At 40.9% G+C, this 13758-nt stretch overlaps 1 protein-coding gene across 3 annotated transcripts in view; it reads left to right on the top strand.

The window, feature by feature from the left end:
• The window catches only part of CEMIP (cell migration inducing hyaluronidase 1), a 105303-nt gene that overhangs the window by 53895 nt on the left and 37650 nt on the right, over positions 1-13758 (top strand). For 2 of the 3 annotated variants that reach the window (XM_032194580.1, XM_032194579.1), the window contains 9 exons: positions 2160-2312; positions 2982-3120; positions 3911-4147; positions 4545-4724; positions 8321-8391; positions 9155-9250; positions 9863-9984; positions 12195-12336; positions 13318-13509. In XM_032194580.1, coding sequence (XP_032050471.1) covers positions 2160-2312; positions 2982-3120; positions 3911-4147; positions 4545-4724; positions 8321-8391; positions 9155-9250; positions 9863-9984; positions 12195-12336; positions 13318-13509 — 1332 coding nt within the window. The remainder of the gene's footprint in view (positions 1-2159; positions 2313-2981; positions 3121-3910; positions 4148-4544; positions 4725-8320; positions 8392-9154; positions 9251-9862; positions 9985-12194; positions 12337-13317; positions 13510-13758) is intronic. The other variant, XM_032194581.1, reaches the window with a different exon arrangement.

Raw genomic sequence — 13758 nt, 5'->3', positions numbered from 1 at the left:
ACTGCCTTTAAATAAAGACATTGCTGGACTAGATTGAGCAACTTTTCACTCTTTGATCCAGGTTCTTATAAAAAAGCCAAGGACAGGGTGGAAAGCTCAGGAGAAAAACAGTTTTCTGATGTCTCAATATTCCTGCACTTGGCCAGCTGGAGTGGCAAAGAGTGAAATTTCTGAGCAGGTGAAAGTATCCCCAGGGAGCCTTCAGCCCTTGCTACACATTCTTAAAACAAACCCCAACCCAACAAACTGCCACAAAGAAATAACAAAGGAAACCTCAAGTCCTAATAGCTGTGTCTGTGGGTGGTGAGCAGTTTGCTGCTTTGTCCAAGTGCAGATGTAGAGACCAAAAAGCTCTGGGGTGGCACATCCCTGCCCTTGATTTTGACTGTTATAAGCAGCCCTTATCCTAAGTGGTTTCAGAGAAAAGGGAAGCTGGAAATACATATTCTAAGTGGATTTATTTGGGGAAGTTGCCTTTTTTTAAAACAAAGAGGCCTTATGTCTTGCCCCAAATGCTGCATCTGCATGAAGCAACATTTCATTGCCATGTTTGGGGCCTTTTGGTCAAGAATTACACTGTTCAGTTAACTCCTTTGTTGGAAGATGCTTTCTTATCCCTCAAAAGCCCATGTGAGAAATAATACAGGCTGGAGGGTGCCTGATGGGCTGGCAGGAGTTGCTCAGCCCTCCGGTGGCCCTGGTGCAGCAGGTGCAGGTGCTGTGCTCTGCTCCTTCTCCCTGGTAGGAACAGGTTACCTTGAACAGCTGGTATTTAATGGGGCCATGGAGATGTCTAGGCCCTGGCTGGTCCAATTCTGTAGTTTTCTTAAGGCTTGAAGCTGGTGGAGGAGTCAGAGAGGGAACTGAAAGCAGACGGACAATTTTGTTTCTATTGCTGTGGAATTGCAGGCAGCCCTCAAGTTTCACAGTGAGAACACACAACAGCCCTCCACCAGCTGCACCAGCACCAGGACAGGTTTCCTTGCATGGGTCCACAGAGCTGTCCTTGCATTAGGATGCTGACTGACAGCACTAGCATCCATGGGGAAAAAAAACAAACAAACAAACCAAAAAACTTTACTAAGTGCAGAACCATAATCCTGCTGAAGTCAGGGGGTTCATCCCACTTCTATTGCCACTGGTTTGTGGCTCCTGTAGTTTTGCTATGGTTATTTTGTTTTAAAGGATACAAACTGGAGATCTGGTGAGAACTCCCAAGCCCTTGTGATGGCAGAGCTCATCGTTCAAACTTCCACTGACCTTAGCTTCCTAGGATTAGAAAGGTTTCTGCCCTCAGAAAATATGCATCCCCCATGGGACTCCTGCACTTGTGAAGTTGTGTTGATTAGAATAAGATGTGAAACTCACATATCAAGTGAGATTACATCAGGGAAATATTTTATCTTAAGTAAATATTTATGACATGAGACTTGGATTTGGTATGGGAGCAGTTTAGCTAACACGTCACAGCAGCCTGTAATCAAATATGTATGCAGAGATGAGTGATGTGTGTAATCAAAGAGAATGAGTCCTTATCTCTTCTGTCTGAAAAAGCTTATGAAGCCGGAGTCTCTCTCTTGTGGGATTTCTGTTTCTGGATCGATTGGTAATTTTTTGGTGTGTGGTGCTATTGTGATAATTTGAGCACTATTACTTCCTGTCCCCACGAAAAACACAGTATGCAAACCTATCTCATTACTATTTTTTTAAACTTTAAACAAACACTTTCAAACCTCACAAGTATTTTGGGGGCGTTAGGTAGCCTTTTTAAAGGTGTCTTCTGTTTTAAGCTTTTGTCAACATCTTCCCTGAGCTTGTGAAAGGCTTTTTGTCAGTACAGAGCTGAATGTCATTGCAGCAAGGGCTTTATTCCAGCCTTTTCTCTCATGGTTTTCTGGAAACTGCATCCTTCACATGGCTCCTTTGCATCCAGCAGTGGGATTTTCCATGCTTCCAGAAAACAGAAGATCATACAGCTTAAACTGTTGTTTGTTTTCTTTTGGTCATGACCCAGAGGGACACTGCTGCCCTGAGTTATTGCTGTGTTCCAGGGAGGCAGACAAGGGGGGTACGAGACTGGTGCTTAAAGATGCCCAGATGTGGAGCTCTCTGTCTTGCACCAAACATGTGGCAACTCTTCACTCTCCACTTCTATTCAGCAGAAGCAGCTGTGATATGTCCTGATAAGGATCCTGAGCTACAAAATTGGAACCCAGGTCACAACGAAGAAAACCGCATTGAAATCCGTAACGGCAGGAAGCTTCTTCTCTCTTCTTCTGCAACTGTCCACTCAATCCACATCGCTGATGGAGGTAAAACTTGCTGCCTCCAAGGCGGCAAGGCTGGGCAAAGAGTGCTTTCCCCTTCGGCTATTTAGATCACCGTGTCTCATGCTGGGAGAGGTTCCTGTTGCTTGCCGAGAACTGGGTGGCTGCTGGACAAGCCCAGCTTTAATTTGGTACAAGGGTGGGTGGCAGCTGAGATGCTATCAGTCCTGTAGCCATTATAATTAACCTACTCATCATCTTTTCTGGAGAATTTGCAGAAGTACTTATACGTACTGGTTTTTATTCCACATTTTGCCTCAAAAACATGTTTTACTAAATTATTGTTCTTGTAACATAATGCAATTGTTGTGTTCTCAGGGTCTCAGGACAGGGCAGATATAGATGGGTTTCCCTGTCTCTAAGGATAGAGTCATAGCATTGCTGGTGACTTTTAGCACAAATAGCTTTTATTCATCTTGACTCTGAATTTCCATCTCAGTTTTGAATGAATCCTCTTCCAAGCAAATCTTAATTGCACTCTTCAAGAGTTGGACTGAGTAAAAAAATTTACTGTCTTTATGATTTCTATTGAGAATGGGCAGAATTTTTCAAAAATTTAGATGAGAACCCAGCACTGGTTTTTAGCACGATGATGTCACAATCTCTGACGAGCTTCTGTATGTTAAAGCAAATGTCATAACCTTTTCTACTTAGGAAAATTGGTCATTAAGGACGATGTGCAGCCTATCATTTTGCGTACTAGACATATACTCATCGAAAATGATGGAGAGTTACATATCGGCAGTGAGATGTGCCCTTACCAAGGCAATGTGCTTATCAGCTTGTATGGGCGGTATGTATGCATGATAAAATATTATCTTAGAATTTCCAATATCTCTCTTCCACAACAGAGAAAAAAATGTTCCTTAAAATTACATTTGCTCAGAAGTATTTATCATGCATGTTTTGTAAAAAGTTTACTGGCTTGTTAGACAATTTAAATGTCCTTTAATAATTGACACAGTTTTGGTTCTGGTTTCAAATCTCCTGGGGGATGTACATTGGGGTATTTAGGAATGCCAGAAAATCAGCTGTAGTCAAGTTGATTCATAGATTTTTCCAGAATAGGCTTAAAGCCTGAAGAATTATTTTATTTTGAAAATTCTCCTCCCTAAGCATCCTTTTGTTCTGCATGAGAGTGAGAAGTAGGTGAGCCAAAGGATAAGACATTTATGTCTTGCAGATTAGTACAGGATCGCTCAGCTTTTCAAGGATGCCAAACTCATTTTTAACAGCCACTAAGGCTTACCAAGTCCTGGTTACAATCCTAACTTCCTATGGAAATCAGAAACATAACTGTGTTGTGCAGTTTGGGCTTCAGGCCTCTTCAGGCCTGAATATAATGAAAATAACACATATAATTTGAGTTCCAGATTGCTCCTGGTCCATAGTTGCTAGTATTATTTCAAATAATTTATTTACTGTAGAGCATGAGCAATTGCCAATTCTTAAGGTCATTGAAAAAAAAATGCTTTACAAGTCATGATGCTTCTTTCCTTGGGCTATAGCAGAACAAGGGCAGAGGTTTCTTGACCATCAGGTACAAAATCAAAATTGAATCTTTTCCTCCCTTCATGTTGCAGAGCGGATGATGGCAGCCAGCCGAATCCTTACTTTGGGCGGAAGTACATTGGAGTGAGTAAGGGTGGCACTCTCGAGATCCATGGAAAGAAAAAATTGTCCTGGACTTTCTTAAACAAGACTCTTCATCCTGGTGGCATGGAAGAAGGTGGATACTACTTTGAAAGGAGCTGGGGCCATCGGGGTGTCATTGTCCATGTCATTGACCCAAAGACAGGGGCAGTTGTCCATTCAGATAGGTGAGTGACTTTATAGCTGTCTAGATTTGAGGATCTTTGGGAACAAGTTGGGACAGCTTCTCAGCAAGCTCAGAAGCATGTGGTTTAGCATCTAGTTCAAATGGGTGTTACTGTCTCTATATGCAATTCTTTCTAGATTACTGATCTCCAAACCCAAATAGTAAAATAGCAAGTAGTGTTATTGTCTTACTATTGTGTTAGCTGGAGCTTAATCAATTTGCTTTAAAAGAAACCTGTAATGTCTCAGACAAATGCTTTTCCGATGCTATAATATTATTGTTGTAAACAATACAAAAAGGTTATTTCTTTATAGCACTTGCTTTTTAGTATGGTGGTACTTGTTAGAGCTGCAATGATCACTTGAAGTAAATTTGTTTTTGTTTTTTAATAATTTTAGGTTTGATACCTACAGAGCAAAGGAGGAAAGCATACGTCTTGCCCAGTATTTGGGCAGAGTTGCAAATGGCATGATCCTGTCAGTTGCTGTGAACGATGAAGGATCTAGAAACTTGGACGATTTGGCCAGGAAAGCAATGACCAAACTGGGCAGCAAGCATTTCCTCCACCTTGGGTTTAGGTATGTGCCAGTCCTGCCAGTTCTCCCAGCACAGAGGCTTTATTATGTTCCTCAGATGTCCAAATAATTCCACTCTCTCAAAGGCACAAAGTTCTTTCACATGGAAAAAAAAAAAAAAAAAAAAAAAAAAAGAAAAAAGAAAAAAAGAGGGAAACCTTTCAACATGAAGTTTTAGCAGCTAATAAGATAGTTTAAGATGCACTCAGTGTCTATATTGGGTATTTTTATTAGCAGATTGAGGAAAAGCATACGATTTGTATTAAAAATATTTTTTTCCAAGATATTATTCCCTTACAAGTTACTCATTCCTATTTATTTTCATGTCATCCCCCGAAGATTTAAGAAGCATATCCATGTACCTACAATGGATTGAATGGCCTGAATGTTAAGCAGGGTAGGATAATAGGCCTGTAACCCTGGCTAAATACATTATAGACATGCATACAGCTTGCTCATCAGCTTGTCCAGTACATATTTAGAGACTTGTGCAGCATGGAAATTTAGCATGCATTTATTTGTGCTGCAAACTGTAAACCATTCTGTGGCCAATACATTGTCTGTGTTGGCGCACACACTGATGAGAATATTTGCTATTTATCCAACAGTAACCATTTTATAATTGTGTGTGAGTATCTGAATTTATGTAGGCTTGTTTGTTTGTTTAAGAGGATGTCTGTCTCTCTGTGGACAATGGTCTGTACAGACACTGAGGGTCACTGCAGAACATGAAGAAAAAAAATATCTGCTTTGTAGGAAGAAGTGATTTAGAAGAGCAGCCTTTTGGAGCAGACAAGTGTCAGTTGGACAAGATTTGGAGTAGTTGGTGAACAGGTTGTGTAAAATACTACAGGGACTTCTGTGTGCCATGTAGAGCATTTCAAAGAAACAAGGCTGCAAAATAGTCTCCAGACACAGGCTATCTTCATCACTTCTTCTCAGATACCCAGAACCCATATTAAAGCCAGGAGCCTGCTGGGTTTCTTTTTAAAGACTAAAATTAGGGAAACAGAAAAAAGATTTTCAAACATTATACTTTTTTTCCAAGCCTGAAACAGGAAAAAAAAAAAAGATGGTTTTCTCATATGTTTATAAAAGTAAATTGCTCTTGATGTTTTTAGACTTCTGTGGTGTTTTAATGCTAGTTTCTCACTTTGCTGTAATTGCTTATAATGGAAATACCATAGAAATTCATGTGTTAAAGTGTGACTTTCTGCATCACTACAGAAAGCTAGTCCTTGTCATGTTGTTATCTCAAATACCACAATATTTCCCTATATAAATAATAGGGACATTGTGGGTACAATAATGTAGTAGTAGTTGGTCATCATTATCTCCCACCAGAGCATTGGTGTGTGCAAAAATACCCATATCATGGTGTGCTTTTTAAAAAATTGTATTTTTAGGGGTGTTCTTAACATATAAGTTCAACAGCTTTGAAAAATTGTCCAAATGGCAGACAGGACCTGCTCACTGCCTGGCACCAGGGGGTTGCTGGCCGGTCCCACCTAACCCCCTGCCAATGGCTGGGGCTGGCCCTGGGCATCACTGAGACAATGATGGTGTAAGCAAGGTAGCAATTTGAGATAGGGACGTTCTATTTCATGTTTTGGTAAGTGCCTTGTGAGTCAGGCTGTTGAGCCATAGGCTGGGTGGTTTTCTCATGGAGGCGTTGGAGGGAGTTACTTGGCCAAATTCCTGCCTATCTCCAGTTGCCCCATATTCAACCAGATTGTGAAGTTGTGCAAATTCCGGTTGCTGCAGAAGAGCCAATGAGCAATGCTAATGTTTCCAAAAAAATTCTGTGCTTCTGGCATCTCTTTCAGTTGCCTATTCTCTTTGAGCCCAGAACATTAGGAATGAAAGGAAAATCTTGCATTCTTCCTCTATTGTTGTCCTTTTGAAAAGTGAATTTGCTCTTTAAGCATGAGGTTTTTTTATTTGTTCAAATAATAAATTAAAGAAAGCCTTTCAGCACTTGATGACACAGTTGTTCTCTTTGGAATCCTACCCAAATATCACTGGTTTGGCTCCGGACTTACTGGTCCCTTCATTTCAAATAGCCAAAACAGATTGCATGTGTTTTTACATGTTAGGGTTGAATGACTTTAGGGCTGTTTTATGTGATAAACTGACTGGGATAAACAAGTACTGTAACATATGAAATGGGACCAAACCTTGAGTTGCAGAACTAGCTAGCTTCTTATTCTTTAGATTTTTATTTTTATTTTTTGTCACTTGTTTTGAATTTGGTGACAAAAAAAAAAAAAAAAAAAAAAAGACCTATCTTTCGTGCTGAGTGATAAAGTGTCCTTCCTCCCCCCATACCCTCCTCTCCCTGGATGGAGATCATAGCCCGGCAGTGCCGCTGGCAGTTGGCACACGGACAAGTTTTCCAGCAGGAGCATCTGGCTGGCTGGCAGGCTCCCGAGGCAGTTGTGTGTTGGCAGCTTCCCCCGAGCCTGTCCTGTGCTGAGGACACGCTGCTGGGACTGCCGTGCTTCGGGGAGCCACGGCCGCTGAATGGCCGTGAACCTCAGCAAAGCCCAGGGGTGATCTCTGCATGCTATCTGTCAATGTCTGTCTGTGTTTTCTTCCGAAGTCCCAGGGTGGTTTGTAACTTCACTTAAACCAGGCAGATGGTAAATGGAAGGTGACCTGCAAGATTCAAGGGTGAATCTTGATGCTATTGAAATCACCCTGTGTTTTTACCGATAGAGACATGATTTAATCTCTGGGCTGTTTGCTAAATCCAGGGTAAGGGTGACAGTCTCCCTACAACCCTAAAAGCATATTTGTTATTCTGTTAGTCATGAAGAGCAGATACGCCAGAATTTCTTCTACTTCAAAGACAAAACTCCCTCCTGACCCCCATTAATTGGGTTCACTTCCAGTGCTGGGAGGTACTTTAGTCTCTGTCTCCATTGCTTACTCGACCATGTGTTCATTTGCCAGTATTGCTGATAGATATTGAGCCTGCTGAACCAATAACAATCAGGCAGTAATGAACTTATTTCTGACACAGGATCAGATGGGAACAGACAATTCAGACTTATAAACCTTTGTCCTTGTTCAATGTTCAAAATGAGGAAACTAGACACCCAGAGACAATCTAGGTATTTTTTATTGCCCTTTGCCAGCCAGTCTGTCTATTAGAAATTCTCATGGGTCATTCCAAAGACAATTGTGATATACAAGGTTTCAGAATGAGCTAGATTTACTTAAGCAGAACTGGCTTTTTTCATGTTTTTTAGTGCATGCACACACACAAAAGAAAGATTTTCAGACTCCTTAGGGAGTTGCTGGTGTCCTATGTGTCTGTCACAAACAAGCCTCTTTGAGCACTCATTTAAAAGAGAAACATGCTTGTTGTATGACTGTATTAAGAAGGGATTTGTCTTTGAAATTCCTTATCTTGCAATACATTTACTGAAGAAATACGAAGTCTTAAGATATTTTTAATTTTAACCAAACTGCCTGTCACATCAATCAGACTGTTTTGAGTGAGGTGCCCCTGAGAAATTCAAGAATGTTATGCTGTGAAAAATATGCATCTTGTACATGACATAAATTGATCGCTTCTCATTTTGATTTTCTAGGCACCCATGGAGTTTTATTACTGTTAAAGGAAATCCCTCCTCTTCTGTTGAAGACCACATTGAATACCAAGGTAATTCATGCACAAATTGCTGGCTTGACATTATCTACGGAAGTTACTGGAGTTATGGCTGAGATTAATTTTGTCAATGGTGTTTTCAGTTGACATTGTATTACATGAAAGCTGTAAACAGTTGGTGGTTTGGAATATTTAATTAATGCTGTTTTGATATTTTACTACTTTCCATTAATACAGTTGAAGCAGCAGAGTGTGGGGTATAACCTGGGTTATCTGAACTGTGAGGTAACAGGCATGACCCTACCCCAGCGTAAATCCGTGTAACTCTGTTGAGCTCAGACTCTGCATCCTGTTTTGACACAAAGCTATGGAACAAGCCCACTTTGCATTGGCTGAAAATTTGATCAGTGTATCCTGCTTTGGTAGCCTCAAAAACTCCCACAAAACCATTTTGTTGCTAGCTGAAGTCTTCTGAGGCTTGCTGCAGCTTTTCATGACATTTTCAAGAGCAGCTAACAACATGGCTTAGTACAGTACCAAATAAAAATAGCAACATATTATAAATAATTGGGGTTTGTAGTTGCTTTTTTTTTAATACCCTCTTGAATCTTGAAGATTTTTCCCCCTGATTGTCCAGGCAGTTATGAGTGTCTGAAGCCTCATTCCAAGATCAGTAACTTTCTCTGGAAGCTTTGCAGGGCTAATTCTGGACAATATACCCAAAATACACAGATATACACACAGACAATTGCCTATTCAGTTCTGACATTTATTGAGTTCTGACATTTATTTATTTACCATTTTTTTTAAAAAACAGGTCACAAAGGGTCAGCTGTCGCCAAAGTATTCAAACTATTCAAAGCTGAGAATGGAGAACTTTTTAATGTCTCTTCAACTAGTGAGTGGGTTCAAGGTAAGAGGTCTGTTTGCTGTTTAACCCAGTAGTAGAGTTGAAAAATGATGTGAACCATCCTTTTCGCTGCAATACTTTAACATTTGGGAAGAGTGGACTTGCTAGTTGCTATTTATGTTGCTGCTAATGCAAGTAAAGTATGTGCACAGATTCTTTCCCCAGTTGTCTCCAGGACTTGCTGGATAACTAGCATCTATTTTCCTCCGCTGCCCTGGGTATGAAATTCCATCTCATATGATCTAAGAGATCACACACAACCTCTTATTTCTTTTGAATGCATAGTCATCATGTCCATGTTTCAAACAACATACAGTAACTGACTGAAACTTGATCTGAAAATCCAAAAAGGCAGCTAAGGAGGACTCGGATCCAAAATCCATAACTATTAATAATGCTCATACTACATCCTCCAATTATGTAGCTTTTAATAATTCCTCTCTCCCTTGGCTGGTTGCACTTCCCAGAATCATAGAAGTGGCTGACAGACTGGCAGGAAAAGGCAGGAATCAGATCATCACTGAAGAAACTTGTGAATTATATCTGAGATCAAAATATGCTTCACGCATTAAGCATGACTTTCAAATGACTTTTCTTGTTTGCACTTGTTTCCAGATGTAGAATGGACAATGTGGTTTGAGAAGCCTGATAAAGCAAGATCTAAGGACATGGAGAAGCTTTCTGACTTCAAAGCTGCTCATCCTGATAAAATCTGTAGGCAACCCATTGATATCCAGGTAGGCTAGCTTACTGCTTGCTTTGAAGAGACGGGGTGAGTCCTCTGAGGGGTGACACCGAAACCCCAAAATATTGTGCTTGTCAGTAAATTTTGTTTCTAAACAAAAGACATTGTTTATTTTGTTGCCGTAATACATAACTGACCAGATCTGGTATGCATTCTTGTATCATTTTGAGACAAAAGTTTATAGCATTAAGCTCCTTTCAGTACATTCTGGCTTCTGGCATGGAAAGGAGTACAGATGGGGTCATAGACAGCACAGATGCTATCATGAAATATGTGGTTCCCTGGTGGCAGATTACAGGAAAAAAATACGTGAAAATTTCAAAGTTTTTAAACGGTCCTGGAATGGACCCTCCCTAAAAAATTAATCACAGAGTGTAATGAGATGGTAAAACTACCAGCTGTAGTAGGTTGGAAAAAATGTCAGTGAGCTTGCAGCTATTTCTTGGAGTCAGTTGTTTTTTCTCTGTGGAAAGAAATTTGAATTCTGTTTGGGGCTAAACATTATAATTACACCATCTTGCCAGCATGCTGAGGAGAAATCATATACCTTTTCTGCAACTGCTAAACCCTCTTTAAGCTAAAAAAAAAAAAGGCTTTTTTTTTTTTTTTTTTTTTTTTGGCAAATGCTAGCAATATACTTTGCCTGTATACCTGCTACAACAGCTACCACAGAAGCATCGCCTAGCAAAAGACAATAAAATACTTCATATCTGTGGGAGGCTGAGGTTCCTGCATGCTCTGAACCACTGGATTTTCCTTACTCACAAGAATGCGGCTATTGAAGTAAATGGGAATGCTGACAGTATGAGTGAAAGTTTCCAGGCTAGATGTTATAAAGAATCTCCTCTGCACAGAAAGGAAAAAACTGCCCTACAACTTTCTGCCAGGTCTTAGCAAATCCACATTCGTTTCAACTTCCATATACATGTATTAGAAGTGACAACTTAGTTCAGAACAGAGGTCAGATGTTCAGTATGATAGGGCTCCTTTTAGCATGTGTATTAAAAAAGAAACAAGAAATACATTCTTCTGCTCCAGAATCAAACCTTTTTTTTCCTGTTCTTTTCAACGCCAGTTACTTTTTATCCCCCCATGTATATTAAAAGTAAAACAACATTTTTTTAGCTTATCCTGCAGATTTTAGAACAAATCCTCAGGTAGTGCAACCTGGTGTTGCTCATTGCCTTCATAAAGTTACGCTGATTTATCCCAGCTGGCCTGCTCCAACTGCACTGCACACAAAAATGTGAAGATATGATGATAATAACAGAAACAGTGCAGCCAGAGGCACATTCCTCCAGATGATGGTGTTGATCCTATACATGGCAGCAGAGTGGCTGCATTAATGAGGAAGGTCTGCATGAGTGAAATAATCAGTATGAGGGTCTTCATTGAAAAATGGCTTATCTCCTGCTGCCTTGTTAAAATGCATGTTTTATTTGGATTGCCCGATGCAACAAATCACATTTTTGTGAAAAAAGCAAGAGAATTGCTAGCTATAGAGCTGGACTGTGAAATTTACCGTGACCCTGAGGGTGATGTGCCCCAGCAGAAGCACAGGAGAGGCTGCACATTCTACAGCCTCCTCCTCGAGCTGGTCCTGCAGGCTGGTACTTGTATATGAAAAAAAGGCCACTTCTTCTTCCTTCTAGAGCAAGGGTTTTGGAACTGTTTTGATTTTTGATCAGAGAGCAATTACCACTGATCTATGCAAGGACAAAAATGAGAACAGCCTCCCCCCACTGCATTCTTCTGCAAGGTTCAGGCATAGTCCAGCCACCAGCAATGAGAAGAGGCAGTGCAGTAAGAGCCTTGAAAGCATGGGTTCATTTGGGTACAAGCATCTGTGTTCAGTGTTGTCATCTGACCTCAAACAAATGGCCAGAGCAAATCTAGGGCACCAAGACCAGATGTGACTGAAGCTCAGAGTACTCCTCCCAAAAAAGGCACATGGTCTTAATATAGATATAAGAGAAACATACACCTAGCAATAATCTCTGCCGTCTGCACATAAAATAGCTGTGCTGGAGCACCAGCTGGGATGCCGGCTGGATAGCACACGCAACAGTCATCCTGTTTTGTTATGTAACTCTTGTGCATCACCCAAAAGAAAGCAAAAGCCTCTTATGATGGCACTGATATGCCAGTAAATTCCCTTTAACTCGGTGTATCACTACTTTTACATTTCTATTCTCATTCCAGGCCATGACACTTGATGGAGCTAATTTAACAACCGAGGTTTTCTACAAGAGTGGCCATGACTATCGGTTTCTGTGCCACGGCAAGGACCAGACAGGTGAAGGTTGCCGGAACTACAGAGTACGGTTCCTGTGTGGCAGCTCTGGTACGTGCCCCATGTCTGAAAGCCAGATTTCTTGTGCCCTTTGGAGGAGTAGATAAAGAAAGTCCATCTGAGGAACCTGAATTTTGTGTAGTGTTTTTGCCTCTGATATCTAAAACTATAAGGTCTTCCCCATTGAGCACTCCACTTGAGGTAGACAGTATAGGTATTATCCACAACAGGGAACAGCAGAAACACTGCCTTCTGATGACTGACTTTTGTTCAGTGTAAGAACTAGAGTAAGTTCCCAAGCTAAAATTTTGGCTGGGCTGTTGACATGAACACAGATATAACAGCTGAAGATTTATCTCAGGAAAAATTCCTGAGCCCTAACAGAGGTAGCAGGGTGGTGTCTCAAAAACCCAGCAGTGCCATGGCAAATACTTGGCAAGTGCCTTCCCCTAAATACCTTGACTTTTGCTAAAACATTTTAGGATGACGTAGGATTGGTCAATCAGCATGTGAAAAGACAACAGGTTTTGACAGAAATACTTTGTTTTGAAGTTATTAATTCCAACACCACTGTCCATAACCTAGCCATGGACAGGTCATTAGGAGACTTCAGTGCTCAGCTGTCGGGAAAAGGAGGTTCAGGCCAACAGTTATTTTCCTTGAAAACACAGTCATTATGTTAAAGACCACTTGGCTGCTGTAAATAACCATGCCCAGTGCCCACAGGAGCTACTGCTAAGTGGGTGTGGTGAAAATGAGCCACTCAGAGCTACTTTTAAATTTAGCCATGGGGTTAGTGGAAAATCCACCTGCCTACAACTAACAGAAAACACTTTCTTGTTTGCTTGCTTTCCAAGGCAAAGCTAGTAACGAGCATGATTTGAAGAGTTAACTATCTTGGAAATTATCATTTTTGGGGGTGTTCCAGGCTTAAGAAAAAAAAAAAAAAAGAAAAAAAAAAAAAAAGCAGGCAAGCAGGCACTTTCTGATAAGATTAACTGACTTCTCCACCCTTCCCTTCTGGCTTTTCAGTGAAACCAAAGCTTACGGTAACCATTGACACCAATGTGAACAGCACAGTCCTGAATCTGGTGGATGATGTGAGCTCATGGGAGCCGGGAGACAGGATTGTGGTTGCGAGCACTGACTACTCCATGTACCAGGCGGAGGAGTTTCAAGTGCTGCCATGTCCATCCTGCAGACCCACCCAGATCAAGGTAGAAGGTAAGGTGCTGCATCTTGTCACGTTGGCGTTGCATCACATAAATTCTGTCATTTGCACTGAGGGAACTCCATTAACAATCACCAAGATTTGAAAGAAACATGAATTTGATGGCTAGTTTAGATGATGCTTTTGGGAAACATATGCCTTTCTTGCTTGAAAGTTTTAATCTAATTTACTTCTGGTTGCTTTCTGCCTTCCCCTTTCATAGCTGATTCCATTGTTTGTCCCCAGGCATATTGCTGAACAGA

This window comes from Aythya fuligula, chromosome 11 (assembly GCF_009819795.1).
Source record: "Aythya fuligula isolate bAytFul2 chromosome 11, bAytFul2.pri, whole genome shotgun sequence".
In the NCBI taxonomy this organism is placed as follows: domain Eukaryota; kingdom Metazoa; phylum Chordata; class Aves; order Anseriformes; family Anatidae; genus Aythya; species Aythya fuligula.
Note: the sequence above shows the minus strand (reverse complement) of the source record. Positions and strands in the feature narration are given on the sequence as shown.